The following is a 27,563-nucleotide window of genomic DNA, read 5'->3' as shown; positions in this document are numbered from 1 at the left end:
AAGTACTGAAAATTCCATACCTTTGGAATGGAGGACGATTTCAATATAGTAGAAACAGTGGGAAGAGGATTTTTCCACCACTGGCAATAAATAGGACGAGTTTAGTGACCCTTTGAGCACTGAGGCTATATGGGGCTTGAGCTTACAGTTTAAGGTGTATTCTGAATCATCATACTGCTTTCAAATGTCAAGGCCTGAACCAAGGACCCCTTACACACAATGCCACTAATCTGATGTGGAAGTATTTTGATACACAGCATACAGCGTAACTGCACGAATGAAGGAAAATTCAACCATGGACACGATATTGTTCACAACAAACTCGCATGACATGCGATCGAACTAGAGACCCTAAATTGATATCAAAGAACAGTTTAGCGTTATTTATTATGAAGTTTGCTATATCACAATCAACACTGAAACCGGAAGTTGCGGAGGATAACCACTTCCAGCGTCAGCAGTAATAACGGCAGAGAAGAGGTCTACTTTTGAGATGCTAAATTTATATACAAGAAAGCTTTTCCTCGTTTACCTTTTACTTCATTTGCGCTATTGTGATTAATACAAACTGGAAATGGTACATTTCTACCAGTTATCAGTTGAAATGGGGAAATATGGATTGAGACGAAATCTATTCTTTGAACCTATTAGAAACAACCTCTTAGCGTTTCCATTGATACCTATGGACGGACAGTGTTCATTAAGATTTTCTATACAGGATTCATACAAAAATACTGAACTCAATATCCCTGAATTTTCCAGATTTTCCAGGTACTAATTTTACAATTTCCAGATCTAGTGGAAGAAACTAACAGTAAGAGAACACATAAATTTTAAGAATAATATATTTATATATTAAGAAATGGTCACTCTTCTCCCCAATGAACGATTGCAATTAAATATTGAGTCACAAGAAAATAAATAATTAAAATAAATGAAATTTAAGTTGAAAAGCCTACTAAGAGAATTAATAAGTAAATACTTTTGTTCCATACTTGAATACACTGAAAATATACAAAAATATTGAACTCAATTTCCCTGATATTTCCAGGTTATTTTACTAGGTATGATCGATTTCCCTCAATTATCCAGGATTTTTTCTTCCAAAATCAATTCCCCTGAGATTTACAGGTTTTCCAGGTAGTGTATGAACTCTGCTATATTTACCCATAATATAGTTTGAACCTAAGTCTGAAACTCCCTTGTGGCTATATAGTTAGCATACGTGCTACGCGTGTGAGATCGGAGTTAGTTTCTTAGTAGGAGTTCATGTAGTTCGAGTCTCACCGTATAGCTGTAGGGGTACGTCTCACCAAAAAATTAAAAGTATTGTACAATATTTTATTTTCCCTCATGGAAGATAAACTACACTCCGTACTGGAGCAGTATGTAAATATTGTTACCCAGAGGTCGTTATTTTTTACTCAAACACTCCATTATAATAAAAATAAAACTCTCACCTGATTTTCCGTCTTGGTGTGCATGATGAACTCTTGGTTGGGCATGTCCTGGTCCTTCTTGACTTCCTTCACCTAATTTCAACTTCCTTGGTTCAAAGTCCTGAATACAGAAATAAAGGAATCAGTGTAATAGATATTGATCTACGAATTGCATGTAACCGACCATTAATTCACGGGAAATGACAACTAAGCAGAGAGAACAAAATATTATAATGAATAAATCTTGATGTATCAAAAACTAATAGACGAATGATTACGAATAAAATAATCTGTTGTCTACCACACATTTTGAAAAGTAGAACTTCCAAGCAAAGCAACACTGTCTGTTCAAGAAAATTTTGAATATGTAACTGTATTAACCATTTCTCGTAAAGTATGGTTTTGAACAATCTAACACGTGTTTTTGTGACTGAATACAAGGTGTATGCACTTTGTATACCTCATATTTGGATGTTTGATTAGATTCAAAGGAGTTTTAAGGAATTGAGGTTTCTACTTTTCAGAAATAAATGTGTTCACCCAAAGAAGTCTAGGTGAAAATGCATTACTTTCGTGCGGGAAATGCACGAAACCAAGATATCTGCTCAAATATGTTAATTTTCAGCTAAAACCGCCGTGGAATTTATCCTTATATATATATATATAGCAATACACGAAGTTTACAGTTTTGAGGTAGTTTATGACTAATTTTGCTACATGAAAAAATAGTTCAAATGATTGGAAACGAAAGCCAACGTACTTTTTAATTAAATGTTGAAACTATTTTACACTTATATTCCCCACTTACTATATAAGAAAATTAGAAACTAATTGGTAGTTAAAATTCTCGTAGAAATCTTAGCTGAAAAGGAAGCGTAGTTATTCAAGTTACCAAGAGGACCAGTAACATTACAGTGTTCTTGTCTTGTAACACGCGTTCAATTGGAAAGAGCAGATTGTTTCTAGTTTTTGTTGTTATTTGTATGCTTTCGTCTCATTTATTACTTTGTATATACTCTGAATTTCAAGTTTTATTATAACGAGATTTTCTATGCTTTCCTTCGAATTTAGTAATTTAGTATTAGAATAACCTTTGGAACTATTCTATTTTATGAATTTTACTTTTGTCATAGATGAAGGAAGATCCAACACCAATAATCAATATCTTATGTCGAACACTTAGTTCCGCAGTATTTAGAGAAGCAGATTTTAGAGTTCTACAGGATTACACACTTAACCATAGGCTCTCGGTACCACTTCCTACTTTAAGTAATTATCTTGCAAAGGCAATCCTTCGAGGCTCCCTGATGTTACAGCCTGCAAAGGAATATGGCCGATCAAACACTTTTCATTTCTAATTTCTGACTTTCTACACTTACGCTAGCTGAAATTTAAACAGGCCTCTATCATCGACGCAAAAAACTTTTACCGGAAATCGAACCCGAAACCCCATGTTTCAAAAGAACGTGGACTAACTATTCGGTTCACACGATCGCTAGAGGGAATCCCTTTTGCATGAACATCTTGAGTAAAGATTTTGCGTACTCTTACAGCATAGTATAAATTTTGAATGATCAAATTACTATTCTTAAACGTGTATTATAAATATATTTTTCACTCCTTCTCACACCTAGGGCCGAAGGAGTCTGAACTTAGACTTCAACGGCACTGAGTGTCACTATTAATCTCAATGACCCAGAAAATTGCAGATTCGACACTAATATCGATCGTTTCGGATTATTTTTACAAGTTTCCCCCCTCCCTCCCAGGATATCAACTGCTATAGGCTTTTAAGTTATGCAGGAATATATATATATATATATCCATCTTCTTGCTCCTCTTAAAACAGGAATATTTAAAAACGCTGGGACACAGGTACGCTTATTTTAAATGAAGAATTTATACATGAAGTTTCATCTTTCTATGTTAAGATCGTGTGCTACTAAATTTTTCGCATAAATTTTGATCCCCCACTCCCTCCTATGTACTCGCATTTTAATCAAAGTAACATAATGAAAACCTGAAGTTAGGCCATGGTCCACTCACGTTTTAACAAGAATTAAAACCGGTGCAGCTGCCTAGGACGAGTTCACGACAAACATCTTTACATTCATTTTTATATAGATAGATGATACACCATTATTCCCTTGATGTAATTCAATGATGACTAGACATGAAAAATTCAATTCAGTCTAAAGAAATTACGCACATCATTTGCAAGCTATATATCAGGTTAATAATGAGCACTTAGAAATTTCTCTCTCCAGCCTGTTCACATTAAAAAACAGTGTGAGTCTTCTTTCAACTTTACAACCACAAATCTGTTTTATGATCATATTGGAGATTTAGAACAGGACTTAAGTAACAAATATTGGAGTGTATCCTGCTAATAATTCATCTTGTTCATGCTCAGCTTCTACTTTTCTTACAACAAACAAGACAGCATTGAATCAGATTAAGATTGGATTTAATTCTAAATTTTCTGTTAAGACCAAATGTATGTCTATGAATAGGATTTACTGGATTTTCAACTATATGGAACATAGTAAAACGGAAAATAGTCTAGTAAGGTTCCTAAGACCGATTTACCAGATTAAATTTAACTAGGCAATAATAGTCTGAAATTAGGTGTTAAGTACTTGTTGGTCATAGTACGCTCAACTCACAACAGGAAAAATTACTACAAAAGAAGCACTATACATAAAACAAAAATATCTTATCTTCAATCCAATGGCTTTTATTTTTTTCTTCCTTTTTTATTTGTCTTGAAATGCTTTAAATTATTGATAACAGTATAAAACAATGCACCTTAAATTTCAAGGTTTCACAAGTCATAATGTTAAATCGCCTTCCTTTCTGTAGCAGTGGAATACACCTTCCTACTTTTTACAGTGACGCACCAGCTGATTTTCTTTACTTTTAGTATTTTCAGGTTCTATCATCTGCCCATAAAATGCATTGATGAAAACATATGAAGAGTTCGAGTCTTAGAAGCGGTAGTACACGATCGTTACCATAGCAGCACTTCAAAAAAATGCGACTTTTATGTTCAGTATCAAATTCACGAAAATACGTTAAGTTATAATTTAGGGATTAACCAAGATATTACTTACATAAAGATTAATTAATTCTCCTCAGTATTCTATCAATACATCAGCAATAATATACGGATCTGTATTGCATATTTGTAATGATTTGTAACCATGAGTTGTCCACTCCTTTTGTCTATTGTGTCTGAAGTTTAATGGACTAGTAACGTTTTAGGCTGTTCCGACAATCTCTGTTTCGTTCCTCAGTAAATCTTGGTAACTCACATGAAACCATTCCTACTTCTTAGAATATCATCTAGCACTCTTTCATATGCAGTTGTAAAATACCGAAACTAAACCATATTATAATGTAAATTTCTTGCGCTTGACATTTTTAAAGATTATACAATGTAATGTAATGTAATGGTGGTATGCAGAATTGTTGAGTTGCTGTTATAATCTAAAAACTTTGTTGAGTTGTTGTTATTATCTTGAACTTATATTAGTTTTAAGTTTAACGTCTTATGATTATGTACGAGGATAAGGGATACTGTAATAATGGTGGAATGATCAACGCAGAAAGAAACGGGAGAACCCCTGACAAAACCAACGCACGCGTTGTTTGTCCACCACAAAACCCACCTGAGAACTGGGATGGAACCCAGGGCACCAAATGCCAGAGATGAGCACTCTACCACTCAGCCACCGCGATCCCAAACCTAGATTTGGGAATGAAATTGAAGTTCTACATACTTCTTTAACTGACAACAGATTATTCGGAAAGTTAAAATTACACACATTGAATTAGCACCTAGAGGGATTGGTGCAATATAAACGGTTGTTACCTAAACTTATCAAATACAATACGTACTAAATACTTAAACAGGTTATTATGAAATCGCACTGAAATGCTGCAAAAAATTTTTTGAATGTATTTTGCTGTATTACCGAAAATCATCACTCTTTTGTTTGCGCTGTATGTCTCACCACCAGGGTTCCCACTCATTTTTTTTAAGATCAAATTCCCTGACTTTTACAAGTTTTCCAGGTCACTTCTCAGAAATTTCCAGGTACACCATTTTGTAGCACATATTTGTACCGGTGTATACAAAAATAGAATTTGCACATGAAGGAAAAGAAACAAAACTTTTTATGAAATGTCCCCTACCAAATAGGCGGATAAGGCAAAAAGTGAAATCTGATAACTTTAAAAAAAAAAATATATATATATATATATATGAAAATAACCTGTGCGCTATTTATGTACATTTGCTGGTCAATAATGTTGCCAATGAATTTATGAAAGTGCTCAACATTTTCAATCTGAGCCTGACTTCACTTTTCACCCTGGATGGGGTATGGAAGTTTATTTTTATTTATTGCTACAAGTATTCTAATATTTTTGCTTTTCACAGAAGTAATTATAGTAAACATTTACAATCGTTAAAGTTGTTAATGGACGGATTCAGAAGTTAAAACATTTTACCATCAGTTTGACTATTTGTGAGACTACAGATATATATTTTCTGTCTGTCAAGAGAGCTTTCTGCACTGATGATACATAATTACAAAAGTTTTCGTAAGTCTGATAATTTCTTATCAATGTTTGCTTCCTCGCGAGATAAAGTTGTAATAACCTTGGACGACTTAGCTTCAAGTTCTCTTATTTGAGGTTGAATGTGTCTCTTTTGCAGTCTCTTTCTATGTTCATCTGATTGTTCACTTTTCTTTTTCTGTAATGCATCTGTATATCTTGAGTGGGAGCAACGTACGTATTGAAGCATCTTGTTGGTCACGTTCACTTTTAATGGACCACCCTCTACATAAACTTAGTCATACACCATTCTTTGAGCCACAACTGTCTCTTCATGCAAATTTTCCACTAGTAAGTCTTTGTTAATAGAAAATCCATTTGCAACATTCGCGTTGCCATGTGAAAGCGTAAGTGTTAATTTCACGACAAACCACAATTCCTTATATTCTTTGTTGTCTGTTAATATGTTTGCGTACATTTGAGAAAATTCCTTGAGCTGCTGATAGACTTGAGTGTCTGAAAGAAATCGGGTGTACTGCCGTTTTGCCATATCTGCCTGCGTTGAAGATATGAGATTATTGTCATGTAGGTAGGTGAGTAAAGTATTCATCCGATTTTCCACCTTACCAGTATCTTGAAGGATAACTGTGGGGTTCAATCAAGAAACTGTACGTACAACAACACCATACTTAATAGGACTTCTTTCGATCATTTTCAATATAGTTCCAACAAGAAACTTCAGTGATTTAAAAATTATAGCTTTTGTTTTTTTAGACACTTTTCTAATTGTTAGCTGTTTTCTAGTGGAAAATCCTACATCAATAGATTGTACAGGAAGAGGATCTGTTTCTTTATACAACGACTTATCAAATTGAACAATACGCCAAGAAATGAATCATACAAGTAAGATATTATTGAATCAGAGGTTTGAAATTTCTTCAAGTACGGTTAAAGTACTGATGCAATTGTGTTGAAGAAAGCAATTTTCGACAATTACAATGGATCTTCTCAGGCTTCACGCAAACAGTTTACAGACACAGTAGACGGTAATTTACTTGTTGAATTTAAATATTTCTTTACACTAAGAAAGATTTTCATGGCTCTTCTTGAAACGTCTGCATTTTCCAGCCAACGAATTTGATAGAACTTCAGTGGAAAGTCCGAATGGCCAGTTATGGCACTGAAGTCTGCACGACGTGCAGGGCTATCTTTGAATATTAAACCACTGGCTTCAGTAGCAAGAGTTGCCACCTCTTTTAAGTATTTGTCATTACATAAGAAATGCCTGCTACAGCTAAATGAAATTTAAACAATAAGTTATGAAATTCCCTGACTTTTCCAGGACTTTTCAGTGCTAAGCTGGATTCCCCTGACTATTCCAGGTTTTTCCAGGTGAGTGGGAACCCTGACCACAATCTACTGATGATTTTTTGCTGAGAGTTTTAGTGAATTTCATAATAGGTGTTAAACTGTCAGGACTTTTTTTTGGTCCCTATCATGTTTCAACTGTGCATACGAAAAAGTGCAACATGACATTTTGAGAAGTGAAAGGACTTACATGGAGTTCCCAGATTAAGTTAACAATACAGTTTACAATAAGAGTTTACAATAACAATAAGAGTTTACAAATAGAGTATAGCATCTTTTTAAACTTCAGACGCAGTAAGTAGAAGGCTAAGTCAACAATTTACTTTTAGAAATTGTGTGGGCATGATTTATTATCTGAGGATGAGACGCTTTTTTCAGAAATACGTCATAAATATTTTATTCATCTGAGTTTTGATGATTACAAATATGAGCTTACTAATCTTGATGTGTTCGTTGCTGACTTTATTAAAGTTACCTATACACGTTAAACACTTTCTGAAATCTGATTACTCTATCTACGAAATCGGCAAATGGTTTCACGTCTGTTAACATTATTTTGTAAGAATGAAGACATTATATATAATATCTGAAATACTACTTCAATACAACAGAATTTCCTAAAATAATTCTTACAAGAAAATACTAAACGAATACGACTCCTAAGTAATCTAGAATAAAATCTCCAAATAACTCACCAATTGATAGCCTAAGCTATGCTGGAAGGGACTACTCTGATTTCCACTTATACTTGAGACTTTTTTCTTAAGCCGCGAAGGACACTTGTCAAATATAACAAGAAACTCATCAGTAAGTTGTTCCAACTGTTCCTGGGTAACCGTTTTGTCAACATACCAAAACCAATCCTTGCCCTCGTTCGAACGGGGTATCTGTAACAAAATACAAAATAAAGTCATTGCAAAAGCCATTCTAGTACCTTAATCAGAGTGTCTACTAAATTTCCAAAATGAAATTTCGTAACTTTTTCGTGACCTTTTCTTTACCAAATCACAAAATTTCCTAACGTTTTTAAGAGCGAATTTGGGTGCGAATTAGGCCGAATTTTCATCCATGCGATAGAAACGTAGTTTGCTTGTGATTTGGTAGCGTCTAAAGCCGACCATAGACATTTTTAGTAGTGAATTTTGACGTTTTATAGAACAAAATTTTCCAATCTGTACTTACATTTGTTCAGTTTAAAAAAAAAATCGTGACCTAAAAGCTAAATTTCGTGACTTTTTCGTGACTTTCACGAGCGTTTTCTGATTTCGTGACTTTCGTGACCGATAGACACCCTGTTAATGATACTAAATTCGAATAAAAATCTAACATTTTTCGAATTTTTACAACTATATCATCTTTTATATCTCATTTTTCTGAAGATGCAAGTGAAACTCTTCGTCAAAATATGAAAAAAACAAGTTTGTGTTTGTACCACCTTTAAGATTAAACAGGTGTGTGACAAGTTTAATTCAATTAAGAATGTATATAATAATTAATTACATTATGTTACTCATAATTCTACACCAATGCTTCTCACTGTAATGCAGTTTGATTCAAGGAGTTATTTTTAAAAAATCTATTACCTGCAATTAACTCAAACATGCTATATAGGCATAAATTAAATGCATACAATTCAATCTCGTTATAAGCGCAAAATTATGATCTCAGCTCAAGACCTCATAGATTGCGCGCAAATCAGGAGGTAATTTTTCAACGATTTAGAGAAAATACATAAATGCAAGTTGCTTTCCAATTTCAGTTTCTGAGTGATAGTGCTATGATTTTCACATCAATATCTTAAACATAATATCATACATTTGCTGTTTAAGACGAACTTTTTACAGTTAATACAATTTACAGTTCTGGTACAGAGGTTGATTCATTTATATTGAGCCGAACCTGAATGTGCCACTTACCTACGAAATGTCAGGTTTCCACCACCGATTGTGTTTAATCTGCAGGCCACCTCTACTAACTATTGCCCGGCATCAGAGTTTCCATTGCAGGGAGACTGTTGCAACTGGACCATGGGTATTGCATCCCACTCCTCTTTACAGATTTTCCAGATACGGTGCGGAGTCGACGATGGGACAGATGCATCTTGAGGAGCCCGGAAGCACAAGGGTTTATTGTGCTGGCATTTGGTCTCTTGACAGGGATATCATAGAAGGTTACTGTCGAAATTCCAGTTTCCCCGTTCCATACGGTGCTAAATTCCAGCGATGTTTTCTCCGTGTGGTTGGAGGCCTTGTCTTGGTCCAGTTCAACCTGGCAACCTGGTTCACGTCTTGTCTACACAATGCTGGAATTTAATGCTGATATATTCCAGTAAGGACACGCGTTTGGTAGTACGAAGCACTGATTTTGACGTTTCGTTCCACCTTTCGGAGACGCAGTTTGCCCCTGTACAAGAAACCGCTACAATCAGAACCATTAATTATGAAAAAATCTCTGAGCACTGGCGTCAACAGGTCTGTATGTAATAGCACGAACTTTACCACAGTCTGTGACGTAAATCCACGCCTCATAAAGAATAACAACAAACTTCCACCTGCAAGATGATGTTTATACAGCCTCCTGTAGTTACTTTCTCGCTCAGCCACATAACACTATTTCAGGGCGTGCATACTGCTCCTGTAAATGACCCGTGAGCGTGAATCCCTGTAAATGGCGTGGTTGACTGTCGCATGCGATATGAGGCATTTGCCGCTATGTAGGAAGATTTTAGAAGGTCGCCATGCGCCGAACCACGCGCAATATCAGCGTAGTCCTCTTCACAAGTCGGTTTCTAGCTGCTCGCGTCGTTCTGAGCTGATGAGCCCAGAACTCTGTGCCACATGTTTCCGTACACAGTGGCACGCACTTGACACATTTCTACGATGCGCGACGCCGTGAACTTAGTGTCAAAACGGGACACAATAAACCCCTCTCAGAGTCTGATCAGTTTCAGCGACATCAGACTACGCTAGACCACACTGTTCTAGTGCATGACTAACAAGATACTGTTGCTTTCCTCGTGGCGATCTCATAGCGATGGGTTGTGCATATGCGGTACAGCTGCACAGACTTCAGTTCAATATAAATTAATCAACCTCTGTATAACACTATTATATTTTCAGTACACCAATCATTTGATAGCTTTCCTGCTTTATATAACAGTTTTTAAGAACACTTCAGCAATTATATCCATTATAACTGAGGTGACAAACAAAAGGGTACATATCACCAAAAATTTGAAATTGTTGTTTCAACTGGATATTGTTTTTTTGTTTGCATCTTTATCGAATACAATACTCAGTTCCCAACCAGAAAAATATGTTTGCAGGTGGATATGCATGTTTTTGAAACGCCACTCAACATGGAAATTTGGAATGAACTTGCATAGCACTAAATTTTGTAAGGGGTTTCATAAAAGTTACACGTTTATCCAAAATTAGAAGTTCGATCAATACGTCCTACGTTTAGCAGCTCAAAATTAAACCGAAGAAAAGAAGAGTGTGAAATTTTCAAACAAAATGCGTTAATTTATTACAAAGATGTAATTAAATATGCATTTTATACCATCCATCAGTTTATATATCACACTTCTGAAACCTGGTACAGACATAGCTACACTGTACTCAAGCTTATGTCCTTTCTGCTAGAGTATGGAAAACTAATGGAAACCAATGTCTTCATGGAAACATTACTGCTCCAAGTAAAAGGTCCAAATGGATGAATCGAGTTGCGGGATGAGACATAGTGCGCCTATAGAGGATGTGAAAATATGTATATGTGCAAAGTTATAGTGGCTGAGCGCTATAAGAAACGGAGTGGGAGGGGGTCAAAGTTTGTGGGAGAAGGGCTATGCTATGTTATAGAAATACATCAAATAAACTGTTGAATCATAAAAATAGTGAAAGATAGACAATGTAAACGGCAGTAGTTTCACCTATTGGCAAAATAAGAATGGTCAGATTAGATCACGAACCTCCGCCGCCGTCTTGAAATCCGCCATTTTGAAATGGAAAGATAGTCATGCGGCACACGCTTGACTGTGTTTTGATCAAGAATGCAATGCCGCTGTCCTTTTTATCATATCACTAATCGCTGATGAATTATGGCCTATTTTATCTCTCTGGATACCATCACAACACATGTTCAAAATGACCACTCTGTGCACACACACACACACACACACACACTAGCCCTTCTCCCACCAACTTTGACCCTTTACGTTATGGCGCTCAGCCGCTATAACTTTGGACATACACATACTATTACATCCTCTATCAGGTGCACTATGTCTCATCCCGCAACTCGATTCATCCATTGAACCCTTTACTTGTCAGTAATAGACCTACTTTCCAGATACAATGTTATAATCTGGGCAACGGAAACCTTTTATTCTTATCAGGATCATATGACAGAATCCCTGAAGGTAAGGCCGTAGTCCATAGAAAAACTATATGGCCTCTTTTTTGACGAGAAATTAATTATGGGGGTTTTGTACCTGACATATTACAAACATGGCTTCAACACAGTTAGAGGAAGACAAGTATTTCTTCCATCACACGACTGCACACGATTTTCGCAAACAAATAAGTTAGATCAACATGTGACTACAAACGAGCTGGCCGTACTGATTGTAAACTGCATTCCTTGCCTTCCAGCTTGGCTAGATATTACTTTGTGTGTATGTGTATATCTAAAGTCATGTGCTGAAGATAAGCCCACAAAGCATTCTCAACACACACCATGCCTGATCCAAAACTGCGCATTACAAAAAAGTCACTGCATCAGTCTATAAAGATAAGCTATGTGCATAGCAAATCTGATCAAAGATTCAATATGTATCAAATAAAGGCGGCTTACATTAAACATTTTTGATACAGAAATAAATTTTAGAGTATTTATGTGAGGGAAAAGAACCTAGGTTCTCTTCTAAGTGTGATACCACTTCCATGTATTTGTGTTTTTAAAGACGACTTATGTATTTCTAACCGAAAGAATTTATTATACTAAAACTAGTTAGTTTTGAGATCTACAGTGTGTGCACCAATCAGTCGATTTTGTACTTTATATATGTTCACCAATACAAGATATAGAAGTAAAATAGTAGCATTTGAAAGAATGAAGGTTGTAAAAAAAAAAAAAAAAAAAACTGCTTACAGATAATACTGCACACACGTTAAATTTTTCAAAAGCCAGCTTTAAGCATTCTGTAGTACAAAGGACTACAGTTTCGATAAGCTACTGTTGTCATCCTTAGTTTGATGTAAGCGCTATTTAAATCGCGAATTCATGTGTTTTGAATACTTATAAACTGTGAAGAAGTACCGTCTTTGCGCGAATATAGGCCGTATTTTTTCCCCTAAATTTTGACTGAATAATTCATGGTGCGGTCTATAATCGAGATTTTCCCTCTCACATCATCATCAATTTTAAAATGACATGTACACGTATCTTGTGGGTTGAAATTAATACTATTACAAGTTACTGCAGTTACATTTATAAACCACCAAAGACTTAAGAAGAAAATAGCAGAAAAACATACCTTGCTCGCAAAAATAGCTACCTTTAATGGGTACCGGTAATACTATACACTGGCACAAAAATCACCTGTACACTTAGTATATAGTTTTATTAACAGGAATACTTATCTTTGTTATATAATATATACGGAATATTTATATACAGTAGCTTTTCTTGAAAAAAGAAAAGCAATTTGTTTCGCAAAACTGTCAGCTTGTTTGTACCCAGCCAAATCACGCACAATTACTTCCCACCATTCCAGCATCACCTCCCAGCGTTTGATTCTTCACTCTCGCTAGACGATCCAGAATGCCGCTCAGAGTCGCTATCGCAAAGGTCACCGTCATGAGTCACCTTTAGTTATGCGAGACTTAAAGAAGGGGAGGGAGAGATACACATTTCAAAGTACTGTCTAATTAAACTTTCTCGTAAATTTAGTACCGCGGCCTGTATTGGCGCAAATACGGTATTTACCCCAAAAGAAACATAAATCTACTAGTCATTTACGTTTAGCATTATCCTTATGCAAAGGTGTTGAACTAGAATTTCTACTGATATATATTTTGTTTAGTAGTAAATGACGTTTTCTTTTCGAATGAATGCTCTATGTGCAGGTGTTATTTGATCATAAATCCATCTTCTTTAGATGAAAGAATCAAGAAGATAGCCTTTCACTTATATAGTGTTTCAATAATTCATCCCTTTTATCTGTATTTAGTTGTCTATCATCTAGTTATAAGCATCTACATATTGTAAAATGTTAGGCAGCATACGTTTTCTTCTATAGAGAGGATGGCGTCAATAACTCGTCGAAACAATATGCAGTTCTCAACATTATAACAGGTCTACGTGTGCCCTGTGTATTATCTACAAATGTGCAGGCAGTACTTTTATCCTTACCAAACGTTTTGCAGCATGTGTTGGGTGACATGGTGGACGGAACTTTCGATTCGCCTTTATAATTCTATCACTATCTGTAAAACTGGAAGGACGTATACATTATTCTTTAAGGATGAAAAGACGATGCATTTGTCAAGAGAAAGGGTCATGCGGTATGATCTGTTACGAAAGATCTTCATGTTCTTCAAACTTAATTAGCAAGTTATGGCAGAACTCCAGGCTTTTGGTTGGATCATCAAGGTTTAGTTTTTGTTCCAATTATTATTTGTGTAGAAAGAGGTGCAATCATCTCGTTGGATCTTCCTTACTTGCGCACTTTGGTACGAATGTTCAATTCGCCACTGGCTCTCCGTACAAATTTCTTGGAACTCCGAGTAAATATATCAACGTACCTTTTTAACTGTCTCTTTATTAACTCTTGGCATTCTAGAGTGACCCTTCACTTGGAAGACAAATGAATCTTCCCGCAAACATAATGCATCGTCTTTGTACTGCAGACACGTAAGGACTAAGGTACTCGAACTGTCATTGGAATGAAAGCTGACTCGGTCGCAAAAATGTATGTATCATCTTCGATGATAAACGTGTAGACTAGAAGCCCAAACTGTTATTAGAATGTACGTTGATCCGCCAAACTGCTACCGCTTTGCCATAAAATTTATGTATCATCTTCGTATTATAAACGAATAAGGAATGGAAGTCCTAACTGTCATTGGAATGTACGTTGATCCACCTAAATGATATCACTTTGCTGTAATCTAGAACACACCAACTACAATCTGTTGGTAAGACACCAATCTTCAACACTGGCTTCTTTCCGAAGTAACGCTTAGACAAATTAAAACTCTGTTCATACACCACAAAAGAAGTTTCAGAAGCCTTACTTATATAAAACGCATGTTATATAGATCAAAATCGGTCAATGATTTACGCTCACCCTGTATATGAATGTCAAGAAACAGTATGTATATCCACTACAGTTTACCGTCCCTTTCCAGGACCGAGACTATATGAGACATGGACGAACGGTTTTAGGTGAAATGAAATTCAAATCAACGTATCACACTCAATTATCTCCCAGTGGAAATCAAACCCGGAACCTCTTGCATTTAAGACGTGCACTCTAGCAACCAGATCAGTGGAAAGGATAAGAAGAAATATGTATGAAAATAAATTATAACGTCACAAGTTTAAGCGGTCTGATGTTCAAAAATGAGCAACAACGATCAATAATGACTGAACATTTTGCAAAATGTAAAAAATAAATAAATTAAATGCAGGAATGATGAATAGTTTTAAAATTATTTTTTCTCTAACATGTATTATTTCAACATAGCCGTCCCGTTGATTTGCGAGGCATGGGGCGAAAATGTATTGCGCGGCCAATGATGTAGGTTAACTTCCCTTCTCCGCTTGCCGTTACATTTTTTCTCGGTGTTAATTCGTGAAGAACGCTAAGGCGGTTAACATTTTATGTCTAGCATGAATAAATTGTTTTTGTTTCATGCTAACTCTGACTTTGTTATAGCATTGATAATAGTATTGTATTAAATATTTAAAACAAGGGGCAAGTAATAATAACAAACTTCATTAATGAGCGTTTTATTTCAAATTGACTATGGAATACCGAGACAATAATCTCATATTAGGATACACAGATAGTAGTTTAATAATCTATAAATTCTTGTCTGCTGCACGTGAACTTCACGAAGTTCTTCCGTCTTAACTGTTAGGATAACCACCAGTGGCTGCCTTTAACGTAGCAATTGTTGACTATATGTATGATATTTGCGACATTGATATACAGTCGTAAAATCAAGGTTCATTACCTCTAGACATTTTGCGACACAATAACAACTCTAAAAATTTTGAAGAAACAGTTGAATTATTACTTTTCCTGAAGGGTTTAACTCATTCTCCTATGGTGAGGAGCATGGTGTGACCTCTTGGATTTTACATGCACTACGGTTTCCCTGGGTATTTGAATCAATTTGAAGGATCTTGAATATATGTATTCGTAGAAAAATGAAATCTGGCACAAAACTAAAAAACTCCAAAAACAAACAAAAAGGCTTTAAAATGGAATTAAGCTTTTATACAATTAAATCTTACCTCCCAATTCGACCACTTGCATGCTAGATGTATGCAAAAACAAGCCACAACCGTAGGCTTGTACTGCAGGCACATCGTTGTCAAGTGCAAGCTACAATAAAAATTGAAATATTCCGTAAGACAATTATCATTTTAAAATTACACATAACTTAACGCATTAACGAAAAAACACAGGAATGTTTGATTACTTTACATCTGCGAAAATCTGATCCTGAAAGTACACCTGCACTTTGAAGCTGTAAGCTTAATATTTATATAGAACTTTAAATGAAATTGCAAATCGTGAAAAAATTAAAACAAATTTGTATGTAATATTTAAACGATGACTAGCAATTTTTCATCTTCAAATCTTCTTCGGCTTTGACTATATACTAAACTACACACTATCATGGGAAATCACGTTCTCCAGAAGAAAAAAAAAAAAAATAGTAATTCTCCAATGAAAGATCACGGCCTTTTTCTTTTTTTGACGAATAGACTTTATCCCATGTAGTATGCACATCAACTAGAATGAATGAAACTTTCCTGCAAGCAATTGAAACTGATAATCGAATTAGTCAAATAATGAAACAAAATTTATTTTTTAACACAAAAGTTTACCTTCTAAACATATATTATAAAAACAATACTCAGCACATAAATTGTTACATACAATAAACCATAATGCACATCTCTGTTACCAAATTTCACTGCCAGAGCAGGTACCTTACTATTGGCTGATTTTTTTTTTTGCCTATTGCTGATGAAGTGGGAAGTTGAAATCATCTCTTCTGTTCTCTCCCCTTCCTTTTTGGGGAAAAAAAGGCGATTTTAATGACATTTTTTTAAAAAAGTGCCTACTGCCTAAAAAGCCTTAATCCATATTATCAAAATGTCATGCATAAACAAATTCTTTGAAACAATTTAGTTGTCTTATTCCATAATTTTCAAGATCTAATGTTTCAGGGAGCCAAAGTATAGAAGAGAATCAGCCCACTTTATACTTAGCAAATCATATCTGAAAAATTATTAGTTACAATTATATTATATTAAACAATTGACTTGCACAAAACGCTTCTCACAGGATGGTTGCATTATGGTTTTTCCATCTATGGTTCAAAAGTTACTGGGTTGAACTTATCCAATCAAAGAAATGAATGCACCACCTGTTTGAAGCCATAAAGTAGGAGGTCTGCGCCAGATCCTTGCTGGCTGGAGCGTTGAATAATTCCATTGAAGCAGATGGCAGCAAATTGCAATTGGTCACCCACCCAGCTCCGTCCCCGCCTCGTGGGGACCGGAGCAGCAGGGGTTACCGGGAAGAAAAAGCACTTATGTTAGCAGTGTTGCCAAACTGCTATTCAATAATGCATACAATATCAATATGTATACATAAAAATAAGCATGCATTTGGCCCAGTGCATTTCAACATAAGCAGACACGAGAACACATAGAAATGTCAAATATCTTTCAACTTTAAAATTCATTTTCCCTTTTCATTTTATATTTCCATGCAACTAGGTTCTGATCTCAAACCGGAGACTCAATACAAAATTAACCAGTGAAAAAAAATCATTAGTTTCAAAAAGTATGTGTTTATTTGAGAGAAATATGAGGGGTATTTCGAGTTTCATAGTCTATTTAGTGTTTTTTTTATTTATTATAACACATTTTATTAAATATTTTAATGTTAGCACTATTTTATTCTTCTCTACTACTACTACTGAATCTCAGCAAAGATGTAGCACACTGCTGAAAGAAAGAAAGGAGAGAGAGAGAGAGAAAGAGAAAAAGAGAGAAAAAGAAAAATTATATTCAAAATCATATTCTCGTTATTAGTATTTTTACTTTTTGCTATTCTGTTTCTATCATAGTCTTGACACCATCAATTTCTTTTTTAAATTAATATCTTTGTCGCCAAGTTTTCGCATTTTCTGTGCTTTTTAAACACATATAGAGGTAGCACTGTTCTTGAATGAAAAGAGGCAGTCAGTCAGTCACATGCATTCGGGGGAATAATGGACAGTTAGACAGGAAGTGTGGCGAGAATGAAGTTTTGTCTTATTCAAATACTGCACAGTCGTGAAACAGACGAAAGATTTCATGCGCCCTAAAAGATTTTCGAAAGTGAGACAATGTGTATGGGTCAAATCCGAAGTGGTACGGAGTGCACAAGAATGTTCTCAGGGATTGCGTGAAACGTGGTGACAAATCACACAATGGCGCATGAGTGAAAGTGTTTCATGAAGGCAAGGATACCATTCAAGACGAAAACTGAATTATACAATTCAGCTCCTTCCTTCCACGTTGGACGTGAATCGCCGATGGATTGAGCTTCTTGAACGAATCGTCACTACGAACGAAACTGTTTCATATGGAGTACAGTCCAATGAGAGGAAGCAATCCTGATCTCAGTCCTACGACAGTGTATCCTGCGCAGAACGGTTGTATGAGGATAATGCTCATTGTGGCATACGCACACCATTCTGTACATCACGAGCAGACGATCAACGCACTCTATTAGTCTAATTTTTCGCAACAACACTTTCGTCCCACTCGTCGGCATTCCGGAGGATGTATAACTAGAAATTTCATTTCGAACATCCGTCGTATTCCCCTGGCTATGAGACCGTGCGTTTACGATCTCATTTGCAAGATTAAAGAACTACTTTACAAAAAGAACTGCAACAGAAAAGAAGCCATCAGCGGTTGTATACAAGGGTACCTACAAAATATCGACAAGGATGAATGTGCTGGCGGTGACGCAGCCTTCCACACATATGAAAAGACGGCACTATCACTTGTTATTTTTCTCATGTCAATATACGCAAGTGTGAATTATAGCAGTATTTTCACTACTTTTTTCTAGCCCTTATATATATATATATATATATATATATATATATATATTTATTTAAAACCACAACATATGAAATTAATTTTCCTTTAAAAATCTTAATATTTTATCGCTTAAGGTCTGTTTACTCGTTGATGAATATCTAATCTCAATCATTTATAAGAACTTCGAATCGACGATGACTCACACACATCAGCAGCCAATGGACGCAAATGAATAATGAATTGGCTCTTGTCGAACAAACTGTCAACGCAATAACAAGAAATAGTACTCACCAACCGTCTGTTCGAGATCTACAATACTATATTTGAAGTTCGGGAAGAATTCAAAATCTTGTATGCCAAGAATTTCCCTGAGATGCATTATGACAGGAGGTTCGATAGCATTGTAGTTATCTTCAATAAAGCAGCAAGAAAGGAAGGCAAACCTATTTTATGCGTCTTGTGTGATCATAGTGCTACAATTCTATGAATTTTTACACTAAGATTACGTATATTTAACAGTTTTTACCTCCTGTTATCCATACTATCCTGTGTATGAGTATTCACCACTCACACACCGAACGATGAATTCTGCCCTAACATGGAATAGACAGAGGGTGAGTCCCTTGTTTGTGTGAATAAAGATTGTCAAGAGTCTAAAATTAAAATTGCCGTCTAGAAGCCAGTGGAGACGATGAGGATACAAAATTATGGATTCCCGAAAACCTTAGATATGCATATCTGCATACACTGTTCTATGGGCATCTCGCTTTTTCAGTGTATATGGTAAGAGAAACTAAATAATGTTCTGATCAGTTTTTCACGGATTCTGCTTCGAAGAAATTCTGAGGGTTGGAATGCTTATATCAGAATGTGACAATCTACAAAATTAATCCTAGGAACAAACCTAGTACGCAATCAACTTACACAGTAAGAGCTCAAGAACACTAAAATTAATTTCCAAAAGTTGATTCAACAAACGGATCGTATTTGAGATGGGTTTATCAATGAAGTATTGAAGTTTAGGGGAGAGAAGGAGTTATATCATTAATATTCTTTGAGATGAACTTCTTACACACATTAGAGATTTTTTTCGCAAGTCGAGAAGGCCTATTTATGTAAATATTTTCAGTCAAGCTGCAGCTCAGTACTTGTTGCTGTTTTCCCAGAAACTGCTATAATAATAATAATAAAAAATAAATAAATAAATCCAAATAATAGTACTTGTATTACCGTGCTATACTACTGAACTAGTACACTCAATTCTGTTGTTAACAACGGACGTAAACTGAACAATTATAAAACGGATTTCGTACAAACTTGACGTCGTGTCTGCTTTGAAATGAACTGAGCCATAAATGAATCACATGAAAATCATGAAAAAGATCCACTACTAGAAAATGAACAATAAAAGATTCTCTCTTCTAACTTTATCCCATAAAAAATCTATATAGGCAATTATTTTGTCTTAGACTGCGGAATTTTAGATTAAAGCTTAAGTTTCCTTTATTTAGTACAGACCTAATGAACAGTATTTGTAGTTTTCATACATAATGAAAAATTAACATGGTCTACGGTATGTCAAGTTTTCATTGAGAGGTCTACATAGAAACCTGCAAAAATAAGAATTTTCGTACAATAAATGAAGCAATTAATAATTTTAAAATCTAATAGAAACATCAAATACAAAAAAATCTATTTTATGACACGTTTTTCAAACAAACGCCAATTAGCATGCCTTTAACGTCTGCTTGAAAACCCAACAATAAACTGTTGGTTTTTAAACTTGTTTCTTCAATATTCTGATAAGGGCATTGAAATTCCGCAGTCTATTATTTGTCCTGAAGTGCACATGTAAATCATGATGATAAAGGGATATTCCATGTTAAATCAATCAATGAAATGGCAAAATCTGACCTGACGATCTTAGATTTTTGTAAAAATTGGTGCACAGCTTTATTACAGTGGGAGATGAAAAAATCCCAAATATTACCTCTCTCCTCCTGAAAGTGTCCCCATACAGGGTGTTCAAAAATGAAATGAAATAAATGAAAAAAAAAACTGCATTTTTTCAGTTACAGTGATTGTTAAAAATTGTTATAAAATACGTGCACTAGAGACGTGAAACAAACACCATTGGAAAGCTTAAAGATTACAAGTTGTACTATTAAAAAAAATAAAATAAAAAAAAATAAATTTTCACTTCAAGAATTCAAATTAGGATATAAATTCTTAATTTGGCATAGAAACTTCCCTCTGAATTTGTTCAAAATTGTTCAGATTGTAGTCTCATATGTGTACTAAAACACCACAGAGTTGCATTTTGGACACTCAATGGGATCCGATTCAAAATTCAACATAAACCAAGCATTGCACGGTATTGACCATGTGAATATCTGGGTTCAGATCGATAACCATTTGCCTGGAGCTATTTACCTGCAGCATCAAAGGAATTTATATTCAATTTCATTTGTTTCTTGATGTATTCATTTGAATTTACACAATTACCCACCTTTTGAGTTATTTAGAGAGGTATTACGTTTCCAAACAGTACTTAATACAGGTCATTATTATTCTTGTTAGTCAGTATGGATGTTTCTAAATTTATGTTGGCTACATTGCTACATGTTATTTTCATTTCTTTGTATCAGGATTGCTATTACAGAATATATTATGAAAAGCAGGGATATATTTCCCTCCCTTTCACAATATTTGTATCAAATGTGTTATGAAACACAGTGACACTGCTCACAATCACTTCACACACTTTCAGCACAAACAATTAGTCAATAAATTCATTTTCCTATTTTAATTATCCACTTCCACATATCTGTGACAGCAATCCTGAAACAAAGGAATGAAAATAACATGTAGCAATGTAGCCAATATAAATTTAGAAACATCCGTACTGACTAACAAGAATAATGACCTGTATTAAGTACTGTTTGGAAACGTAATACCTCTCTAAATAACTCAAAAGGTGGATAATTGTGTAAATTCAAATGAATACATCAAGAAACAAATGAAATTGAATATAAATTCCTTTGATGCTGCAGGTAAATAACTACAGGCAAATGGTTATCGATCTGAACCCAGATATTCACATGGTCAATACCGTGCAATGCTTGGTTTATGTTGAATTTTGAATCGGATCCCATTGAGTGTCCAAAATGCAACTTTGTGGTGTTTTAGTACACATATGAGACTACAATCTGAACAATTTTGAACAAATTCAGAGGGAAATTTCTATGCCAAATTAAGAATTCATATCTTAATTTGAATGTGAATTTTTGAAGTTATTTCTTATTTCAATATAGTACAACTTGTAGAGCAATCTTTAAGCTTTCCAATGGTGTTTGTTTCACGTCTCTAGTGCACATATTAACCATTTTATAACAATTTTTAATAATCACTGTAACTGAATTTTTGACATTTTTGAACACCCTGTATGGAGACACTTTCAGGGGGTAGAGGTAATTTTTGGGATTTTTCCATCTCCCACTGTAATAAAGCTGTACACCAATTTTTACACAAATCTGAGATGGTCAAGTCTGATGACTTGTTGATTTGACATGGAATGTCCCCATACACACACAATCTAACAAGTTATATCGGAACACATTAACACAATATTCAACCATTCATACTGAACAATTATTTTACATATAGTGGAAAATCTGAAGTTCGTAATCAAAATAATGCTTTAAATTTTCAATATGAAAAACAACAATAGTAAAATTAAAATATGTATATACACACATACATATGGCTGGTTCCAGGGAATAACCGGCTAAGTCGACTTTTCTTGAAAATTGAGATTTTACAGGTATAAGCTTCTTTTAGTGAGCTCTACATTGTGTAGAAGCGGCTAAGACGAATTCATAAAATTGAGGAAGTTACAGCATTAGGTTATGTCAAAATTAGCCAGGTAACTGCTGTAAAATTTACCTTTAAACTGTTCTCCTGTAAAATTTACTTTTCCCGACTTAGCCAGTTATTCACTGGAACCAGCCATATATGACAGAAGCTGAAAGTAAAATAATTTAAAAACAACAAAATAATATATAACTTTGCATTTGTAGCCATTTTATAGTATAATTGTAGGTCATTCAATATGAGTTCTCTAGTGCGCAATGCTATTTCTTCTGCTACAAGATTAAAGTTTAAGGAACATACACCGAATTTAGAACAGGAATTAACTACTGATTTATAGTCGAAACAACAGTCAAGCTATGTGGATTAGACACTTTTCAGTTGTTCAATATTTAATAACTTCACCTATATGTGTTCTCTCAGGGTTGTATTTTGTAGCTCTAATTTATACTTGTAATTCATAATTCGAGAGTATCAAAAGTTTCGGGTCATGTATCAGCTCAGTTATAAGTAAAGGTATGAAAATATGGAAATTTTCCAATCGCACCACATTGGTTTGGACTCCACATTGTTAACGTGCCGTATGTTAATATTACTACTACTACTAATAAAAAGCAATACTTCCAGTTCATCAGGTTGTTCCATCAGAACGTAAGGGCACGCAAAAATGACACGGGCAACGTACATAATATTGGTATGTGAGGCAACGTACAACATCTAGAATCCGTTTCCCAATAATGCTATACTGTTAGTGTAGTGAGGGCCCAAGGGAACACCCTGCTAAAATGGCAACATTACTTTCTCATTTAACATAGTGCGCTTTACCAATGTGGAGTCAAAAAGGCAGGTAGAACTGTAAAATTCCCAATCTTAGATTGAAAATTACCTATTTCCAATCTTCCATTTTTACTCACAATTAAGTAGGCCTATGGTCCTGGACTTTTGAAACACCATGTACATGATGTATCAGTAAACGTAAAATAATTAAATAAATGAAACACAATCAGGTATCCTCGACTTACGCTGAAGGTGTTATCTATCTAAGCTATCGGAGTGTTAACGAGTTGATTTTGTTGATTACTTTCTGTCCTTACTCTGTGAAAATTACGTTTATTCATATATGGAAAATAGTTTTGAAAAAGCGAAGGACACTGAACTAGATGCGAAGAAGAAAATCAGTAAAATCCATGTATTAATATTCCAATTCCTTTAAAAGAAAGGGAAAAAAATCAGACATAAACTGATAGGTTAAAAAAGGCTTTACTATATACTGGTACTCGACACCGTTAACTTAAAACAAAAAGGCTTTCCAGCTTACTTAAATCACTATAAAAATCAGGTTCTGGCAAGGGAGGGTCACGAAGTTACTCCGCTGAGATCCGAACGAGACAATTCTGTTAGCATTTTATATGTTATAACTAGACGAATCCCGAAGTTATACGTGCCGCCGGGCGGGATATCGTGAGTTACAACCCATATTTTGTAATGTAAAAGCTACAAAAAATTACCTGGCAGAATAGTTTGAATCGAGACATTTGTTCGGAAAGGGTTGGGTAAATGGAAAACTCGGCGAACAAGTATCCCATCATTTTCAAGGGCACACTTTTTGGGGTAAAATCTTTGCCCCAGGGTCCCCCGCAGGGTCCAACTCAAAATTTTTAAATGGCAAGCGGGGTTAAGTAGCACATCGTTTGAAAGCTGTTGTAAAATGAAAGAAGATGGAGCAAGTCTCGACTTTCTACGACAACCCTGTGCAAAATGGTGGCGAGTCAAAATGTAAACAAAAGCTTAATTGAAAATCTATGGTCACCTTGAATCCAAGATGGCCGCTTAAAATCTATATCGAAAGAATAGACATACCAAACTGCTAAAGCTAGGAAAACAAAATTTGGCATGAATGTTGACGAGAAGATGCCAAATATTCAAAAACGCTACATCTTGAGTTCAAAATGCCGCACTATGTATCGAACGCATGTCCAGCTCAAACCACTGGTGTTGTAGAGACGAAATATGGTATTTACGTTTACAGTTAATAGCAGCTATCCACAAAATATCAGAGGCTGCCGCCGTGAACAATGATTTTGTATATTAATATGCTATTTCTTGGAATATTGTGACAAACCAACAAAATTTGAGCGGCTCGATGCACTGAAATGATTTACACATGGTTTGGTACTGCTCGCCAATCTTGTAAACGACTTTTTTTTTTTTTTTTTTGTATATTTGGTATTGCTTGAAATATTGCGATCAAACCAACGAATAACATACAAATGTAACCATCACGAATACGTTACAATAGAGCCACCAACCTGACTGGTGCAGCAAGTCCTTTATGAACTACGTATGACAAAATTAGAAAAATACCCAAAAGTATTGAACTTTTGTTTAGTAGTATGAATAGGAAATCAGAGTTGTGTGTTCATCGCATATTCATTATATTCACGTAAATGATATCGAGAGAACCGTGACGAACGTGCGTTAGGAACAAAACATATGCGTAGTTACGGAATGAAATAATAGTTGAAGTGAATCGAAATTCAATTGTTCTTTAGCCTTCCTATTGTCTCTAAATACATAACAGAGAAAAATAGAGATTTAGATTTGTACTGGTATGAATGATATATGTTTAAAGCGCCATCTTGGATTCAAGGTGACCATAAGATTTTCAACTAAGCTTTTGTTTACATTTTGACCCAGCGCCATTTTGCATAGGGTTGTAGAAAAATCGAGACTTGCTCCATCTTCTTCCATTTAACAACATCTTTCAAATGATATGCTACTTAGCCCCTCTTGCCATTTGAAACTTCTTAGTTGTACCCCACCTGGGACCCTGGGACAAAATGTTTCAGCTTAAATCGGTGTACTTTGAAAATAATACCACACTTCCTTTCCTGTATAATACCACACTTCCTTTCCTGTTTTCACATTTGTCTAATCTTTTCCGATTTATAGGGGTGACCATGGACTTTTCAATTAAGTTTTAATTTACATTTTGACCCGCCGCCATTTTGCACAGGGTTGTCGTAGAGAGTCGAGAGTTGCTCCATTTTCTTTCATTTTACAACAGGTTTCAAACGATGTGCTACTTAACCCTCTTTGCCACTTGAACATTTTGAGTTGGACACCGTCTGGGACCCTGTGGAGAACCATGGGGCAACTTTTTTTTTTAAATCCCAAAAAGTGTGTCCTTGAAAATGATGGGATACGTGTTAGCCGAGCTTTCTATTTATCTAACCGTTTCCGAACAAATGACCCGGTTCAAACTAATCTGCCAGCTTTGTAGCTTTTAAACTGCAAAATATGTTCTAACTCACAACATTCTGCTCGGTGGCACGTATAACTTTGGGATTCGTCTAGTTATAGTATATCAAATGCAAACAGAATTGTCACGTTTGGATCTCATCGGAGCCACTTCGTGACCCTCCCATGTGAGATTCCCTTTTGAAAACGGGTTTTATCCTCATCACAAAAACTGTTTCAGGTACCACGTTAAATTGTAGGTTTACGTCTCATATATCCACCCCCAGATATAGACTGAAATAATAATTTCATTATTTCCTCTCCGTTATCCATGGTAATCGCTATGTTTTTTTATATACAAACGCGTAAAACGCAAGGTATATTATAAAGTCTCATATAGACAAACACAACGACTGCAAAAATATTCACAATCATGAAGTTGGTGAGTGAAAGATGCTACAGAGTAAGAACATGGACATTTAGAAAATTTACCAGTAAAATCTAGTAATTCAAAATGAAGAAGTACTTCAAAGTGAAGAAGAAAGGATTCTGTTTCTAGAAGCGCCACACTTCTAAGTGATACAGCAAATACAGCATAATTAACACAAGCGGTATTACTATGTAATCCACAGTAAGAAGCAATTATACACAATATAAATTTTCTAACATGCAGATTGACGAGCTAGTCTCACGAAGAAAATAGTACAAATATACGATTTCTTAAAAGGAAAAAATATTGATCTATTTTTTTTTAGGATAATTCTAATTCTATTGCGGCATTTTACACTTCTTACGCCTATCATTTACAATATGTGAGCACAATTTTAATGGCTACATTAAAAAACCTAGGCTTGTGGCCATACGCTGTGTGTGTTAGGAATTTTCAATTTCGACCAATTTTTTGTTGAAGGACATGCATCGAACCTTTCCTTATATTCCCTATTACCTTAAAAAAAATATGTATATATTGACACTACAAGAAAGCATCCACTTACGAGTGGTTCGGTATAGATTTTATAAAACTGTTAAACAGTAATTCTGTTCACGTTTGTAATGTTGATACAGACACTACTAAATCGAAGTTCTCCATGATTATTTAAATGTAACGTCAGCCGATAAACAAAGTACATTTTTAAAGACTTCAAATTACCTCAAAATGTATAAATATACAAAATACACCCTCCATTCCAAAAGAAACCGAACTTTTGAAAACAAATAGTACCACTAGTGCCATCTGTTGTAATATTTTACCGGTAGATGGCGTAGTCCCTCATTGACAACTGGTATATATGTCATGACATTTGGATGCACGGCAACAAAGTTATTGCGTTTCAACTGTCAGTGTGTTGTGTACATCGGTCAGAAAATGAGTTTCAAACAACGAGCTGCAATTGAGTTTTGTGTTAAACTGAGTAAAACTTTTAGTGAAACGCACCAAATGCTACAAAATGCATATGGTGATGAGTGTCTATCCCGTACGCAAGTTTACGAGTGGTTCAGGCGATTCAAATCGGGTAGAGAGACGCTGGATGATGACGAAAGATCAGGCCGTCCCAGAACCGGATTATCGGAAGAAAACATCGAAAAAGTGCGTGAATTCATCAAACATAACAAAAAATCGTCGGTGAAAGTTATTGAAATGGAATTAGGCATTCCTCAAACAACCGCATACCGCATTTTGACCGAAGTTTTGGGCCTTAAGAAGGTTAATTCGAGGTTTGTACCACACAAACTCAC

At 35.2% G+C, this 27,563-nt stretch overlaps 1 protein-coding gene across 4 annotated transcripts in view; it reads right to left on the bottom strand.

The window, feature by feature from the left end:
* Positions 1-27,563, bottom strand: part of LOC145668254 (uncharacterized) — an 83,076-nt gene that overhangs the window by 15,870 nt on the left and 39,643 nt on the right. For 2 of the 4 annotated variants that reach the window (XM_081735944.1, XM_081735943.1), the window contains exons 4-7: positions 17,042-17,087; positions 15,897-15,987; positions 8,066-8,257; positions 1,461-1,560 (exon numbers count right to left, since the gene is read on the bottom strand). In XM_081735944.1, the coding sequence (XP_081592070.1) occupies positions 1,461-1,560; positions 8,066-8,257; positions 15,897-15,987; positions 17,042-17,087 (429 nt within the window). The remainder of the gene's footprint in view (positions 1-1,460; positions 1,561-8,065; positions 8,258-15,896; positions 15,988-17,041; positions 17,088-27,563) is intronic. The other 2 variants (XM_081735945.1, XM_081735946.1) reach the window with 1 other exon arrangement.

This window comes from Thermobia domestica, chromosome 13 (genome assembly GCF_964235325.1).
Source record: "Thermobia domestica chromosome 13, izTheDome1.hap1.1, whole genome shotgun sequence".
Lineage (NCBI taxonomy): Eukaryota > Metazoa > Arthropoda > Insecta > Zygentoma > Lepismatidae > Thermobia > Thermobia domestica.
Note: the sequence above shows the minus strand (reverse complement) of the source record. Positions and strands in the feature narration are given on the sequence as shown.